The sequence below is a fragment of the Microtus ochrogaster genome, chromosome 17, assembly GCF_000317375.1.
Source record: "Microtus ochrogaster isolate Prairie Vole_2 chromosome 17, MicOch1.0, whole genome shotgun sequence".
Classification (NCBI taxonomy): Eukaryota; Metazoa; Chordata; class Mammalia; order Rodentia; family Cricetidae; genus Microtus; species Microtus ochrogaster.
In genome coordinates this window covers 8622191-8627408 of record NC_022019.1, presented here as the reverse complement: position 1 = coordinate 8627408, position 5218 = coordinate 8622191, and the positions used below count along the sequence as shown (strand labels likewise).

Here is a 5218-nt window from a genome sequence, read left to right as displayed (position 1 = left end):
TAGACCAGACTGGTCTCGAACTCACAGAGATCCGCCTGCCTCTGCCTCCCAAGTGCTGGGATTAAAGGCGTGTGCCACCACCGCCCAGCCAAGACAAGTCTTATAAAAGAAAGCATTTAATTAGGTGCTTGCTTACAGTTTCAGAGGGTTAAGCCCATGATTATTAAGGCTGGAAGCAGACAGGCATGGTGCTACTGGACCTTTGTGAGTTTGAGGCTCTCCTATTCTATATAGTGAGTTTCCAGACAGCTAGGAGCTATAGTGAGACCCTGTCTCAAAAACACAAAACAAACAAAACCACACACACCCCCACACCCCCACCCCCACGGGAAATTAAGACCTAGAGGTTAGACAGTTCATCCAAAAGTTTAGCAAGCAGTAGAACCACTGTAAAATCTGTGGCCATTTCTTCCACTGACTGAATTCAGTTAATCTGACTACATAGTCAGGGATTGCAAGATTCCATTTCCCATGTGCTAGGATTTTAGGTAGGCTGCCACACCCACTCAGTTTTTATGTGGAGTCGAGGCATTTGAACTCTGATCTCCATGTTTAGGCAGCAAGCATTTTATTAATCTTTTTTTTTTGTTTCCTTTTTGGTTTTTTTGAGTGTTTCTCTGTTTAACAACCCTGCTGTCCTGGAACTCACTTTGTAGACCAAACTAGTTTCGAACTCACCGAGATCCACCTGCCTCTGCCTCCCAAATACTGGGATTAAAGGCATGGGCCACTACCGCTCCTTAGGCAGCAAGCATTTTACCTATGAGCTATCTCCCCAGCTGGATATTTTATTAGTTTTATCTTATTCCTATTTAAGTTCCAGGAGAAACAGCAATTACCTAGTTACTAAAAGTAACAACAAAAGGATGACAAAAAAATTATAGATTTCTTTCGGAGGCAACAGAATCCCACCATGTAGCCCTGGTTGGCCTCAAACTTGCTATATAGAGCAGGTTGATCTTAAATGCAGAGATGCACCTGCTTCTACCTCCCCACTGCTGGAATGAAGACTTGTGATGCTGCACCTGGACTTTTTCATCAGTTTCTTTAGATAAGGCTGAATGTGACAACAGCTACCCATGAAGTGGGTGCTAGGGTTACAGGTATGCACCACAAACCTAACTTTGAGTTGTTAGGTCCTTAAAAGTCAACACCCAAAATAAGCACTAAATATCAAACCGCATATCCGTCCCCTTCTCAGCCACATACATAACTTCAGAAAAGCCCTAAGAGTCACTGATTCAGCCCTTAAAAACAGTTAAGACATACATTACTTTAGATTTTACAAAAATTACCCTCTCCAAATTGCAGATACAAGACTTCAGAAGTATATTAAGGGCCGGGCGGTGGTGGCACACGCCTTTAATCCCAGCACTCGGGAGGCAGAGGCAGGCGGATCTCTGTGGGTTTGAGGCCAGCCTGGTCTACAAGAGCTAGTTCCGGGACAGGAACCCAAAAGCTACGGAGAAACACTGTCTAGAAAATTAAAAAAAAAAAAAGTATATTAAGTAACATTATCTTCATATGAAAGCCAATAAATTATTGTATATAGAATATAACAGATATGAGTTCTAAAAAGAACAGCGATGGGAGCTGAGATGGCTGGCATAACTAGTAAAATGCTTGTCGCACACTGTGCAAGCATGAAGACCTGAGTTTGATCTCCAGTACCCATGTGAAACTAAATCAAGTGGGAAACAGAATAAAACAAACAAAAGGCAGGCCAATGAGATGGCTTAGTGGGTAAAGTCACTTATAGCCAAGCCTGACAACTCGACTTGCATACTCAGATCCCATACAGTAGGAGAAAACTGATCATTACAAGCTGCCCTCCTGACCACTACATGAGCTGTAGCAAACACACAAACGCAAACACAGACACACAAACACACACTATAATCTAAAATTTCCTTTTTAAATTAAACCAATAAGCCAGGCAGTGGTGGTGGCGTATGCCTTTAATCCCAGCACTTGGGAAGCAGAGGTAGGCAGATTTCTGTGAGTTCTAGGCCAGCCTGGTCTACTAGAGCTAGTTCTAGGACAGGCTCCAAAGCTACAGAGAAATCCTGTCTTGAAAAAAACAAAACATATATATATATATATATATATATATATATATATATATATATATATATATATACACACACACATATATATACACACACATATATATACATAATTTTTAAGACATATAGATAAAGAGAGAAAGAAAGAGACAGAGAGAGAGAGAGAGAGATATTAAGCCAGTAATGGTGGCACATAGCTTTAATCCCTGTACTCAGGAGACAAGAGACAGGAGGATCTCTGTGAGTCTGAGGCCAGCCTGATCTACATAGTGAGTTTCAGAGCAGCTAATGATTACATAAGGTTAAAAAGGAAAGAAAAAGATCTCTGAGTTCAAGGCCAGTCTTCTCTACAGACCAAGTTCTAGGATCGCCAAGATTACACAGAGAAAAAACAAAAAAAGAGCATTTATCTATAACATCAGTGTTTGGAAGACAGAAAAACAGATCCCTGGGGCTTGCCAGGTAACCAATCTAACTGAACTGGTGAGCTTCAGGGTCAGTACAAAAAAAACTATTTCAAAAAATAAGTTAGAGACCAAGAGAGGAAGACAGCCCTGACTTCCAGGCACATGAGTACAGACTCACAGAAATCTAAATGTACTCAATACAAGGCAAACAATACAACTTACTGCTTACCAGGATTGGGATGTGCTGCACACCTTCCATTCTGGAGCGCATCTGCTACATCCAACCTACCAGGATTAAAAGGTCCTGCTCCAAGCGTGATCTGTGAAGTTAAAGATGAGGATGTTTGTACATTAACACTAAACCTGTGAGTGACATCTCCTAAGTTGGTACAGTGATGTACAATCTTTACGTTCCCTATCTCACCTGCTTCTAAAACTGTAACATTAGAATTAGTAGAGTCAACTCTGTAGTGATACTATCTGTAGTGATACTATTAGTACCCATTCCTGAATTTACCTTACTTCTTGATAGACTGGAAATGAAGAAATCCAAATTTTTGGTACTGTTTTTGTTTCCACGAGGTCCCCATTCAGTAAAATTGGTAGGATTTTTCTCCTCCCCTCTATCTGTTTCTGTGTCCCCTTCATCATCAATAACAATTGTTTCACATATATTTCCCTTCTGAGACGTAAAATCTCTTAAAGGAAGAATTATGGGGTAATTTCCTTGTGGATTTTCATGTTTTGAAGATGCAACTACAAAGTTTCTTTCCTCAGCTACTGCTGGAGCACAAATTGGAGGCTGTATTGATTCAACGAACACAACATCATCATCTTCCACTGGTGAGTTTCCAGATGTACTGGTTGAAGAACCCACATCTGTGAGGTGAGCAGCCATGGCCAATTTTCCTAGGAAGGCATGAGCCTGTACAGTCAACTGATCTTCCCACTGAGTGTTTACCCACACCGAAGAATCTGTAAGAGACAGAAAGGAGCATTTTCATTTTACTGCAGTAATAGCACTGATAAAACTGTAACAAACAACTCAAGTGATACTCATTCTATTTTCCTGTTCACCACTTTGTTAAATTCTTCTTCTGGTGTTTGATGGGAATTATGCAATTTGATGCTAACAGTGCTCACTTTATGCTACTCTCCACTTACAACAAAAATAGCCTGGGCTTTCTTTAAATTTAAAATAACAAAGTTTGGGCTGGAAAGATTGCTTGGCAGTTAGGAGTTTGTATTGTTCTCTTACATAAGACCCAAGTTCGGTTTCCAGCACCTCTATCAGGAGGCTCACACCTGCATTTAATTCCAGCTCAGGGGTTCTGACACCCTCTTTCTAGACTACACAACCACCTACATCCACAACTGCACATGTCCACATAGACACACAAGTAAAACAGTAAACTTGAAAAACTATATATATATATATCAGCCAGGCATGATGGCACACACCCTTTTTTTTTAAATGTTTCTTTCTTTTTCTAATTTCATTTATTTGGTGTTTTTTGTTTGGTTTTGGTTTTTTTTGTTTGTTTATTCATTTATTTGTTTAGTATACAATATTCTGTCTGTATGTATGTCTGCAGGCCAGAAGAAGGCACCAGACCTTATTACAGATGGTTGTGAGCCACCATGTGGTGGCTGGGAATTGAACTCAGGACCTTTAGAAGAGCAGGCAATGCTCTTAACCACTGAGCCATTTCTCCAGCCCTGGTTTTGGTTTTTTGAGGCAGGATTTCTCTGTGTAACAGTTCTGGTTGAGATCTGCCCGCCTCTTTATATATATTTTTTAAATGTATAAGTACTCTGCATGTATACCTGTAGAGCAAAAGAGGGCATCAGACCCTATTATAGGTGGTTGTGAGCCACGATGTGGTTGCTGGGAATTGCACTCAGGACCTTTGAAGAGCAGGTGGACCTTTGCTCAGCACTTGAGAGGCAGAAGCAGAGGCAAGAGGATCTCTTGAGTTTGAGGCCAGTCTGGTCTATATAGCAAGTTTCAGAACATTCAGAGCTAAACAAAGACCCTGTCCCAAAAAATAAAAACCAAGAAAACAAAAACAAAACTAAAGCTGGAGAGATGGCTCTGTGGCTAAGAGCACTGCGCTGCTCTTCTAGAGGACCAGGGTTCAATTGCCAGCACCCACATGACAGTACACAACTATCTTAACCCATCTCCCAGGCTGTGACATTGAATTTACTGAGATCCTCCTGCATTTGCCTCAAGTGCTGGGATTCAAGGAAAGCGCCACCACTGCCTGGTTCAGAAACCTTTCCTTTATTGAGATTCTCTACTAACTGATGCTTAGTGTCTAGCTTGTAGACATGAAACCATTCAGTTATTCTGCTCAAAAAAGAAAAGTTACTGTTTGACCACTTAGTTATAATACACTGAGCAAGTTACTACATCTCACTGAATTAAGTTTTCTGGATTGTAAACAAAATGGGGATATAAAACAAGATTATAGCTTAATATGTTCCAAGACTGACGTTAGAACCTTACACATGCTAGGCAAGTGTCATACATCTAGTCTACATCTCCAGCCCTAGGTATTTTAAATCTTGACTGGTTTGCTCTTCCTCAATCTTAAAGCATTTGTCAGTAATTTTTTTAGATACTTAACTTTTACTTTAAAACCTCATTTTAGGGCTGGAGAGATGGCTCAGTGGTTAAGAGCATTGCCTGCTCTTCCAAAGGTCCTGAGTTCAATTCCCAGCAACCACATGGTGGCTCAC

General features: G+C 40.6%; 1 protein-coding gene across 8 annotated transcripts in view; it reads right to left on the bottom strand.

Annotated features, from left to right (window-relative positions):
• The window catches only part of Zmym5 (zinc finger MYM-type containing 5), a 14215-nt gene that overhangs the window by 7352 nt on the left and 1645 nt on the right, over nt 1–5218 (bottom strand). For 7 of the 8 annotated variants that reach the window (XM_013349212.2, XM_013349215.2, XM_013349213.2 and 4 more), the window contains 2 exons: nt 2991–3448; nt 2703–2793 (listed from right to left, as the gene is read on the bottom strand). In XM_013349212.2, the coding sequence (XP_013204666.1) occupies nt 2703–2793; nt 2991–3371 (472 nt within the window). In that variant the 5' untranslated portion in view covers nt 3372–3448. The remainder of the gene's footprint in view (nt 1–2702; nt 2794–2990; nt 3449–5218) is intronic. The other variant, XM_013349216.2, reaches the window with a different exon arrangement.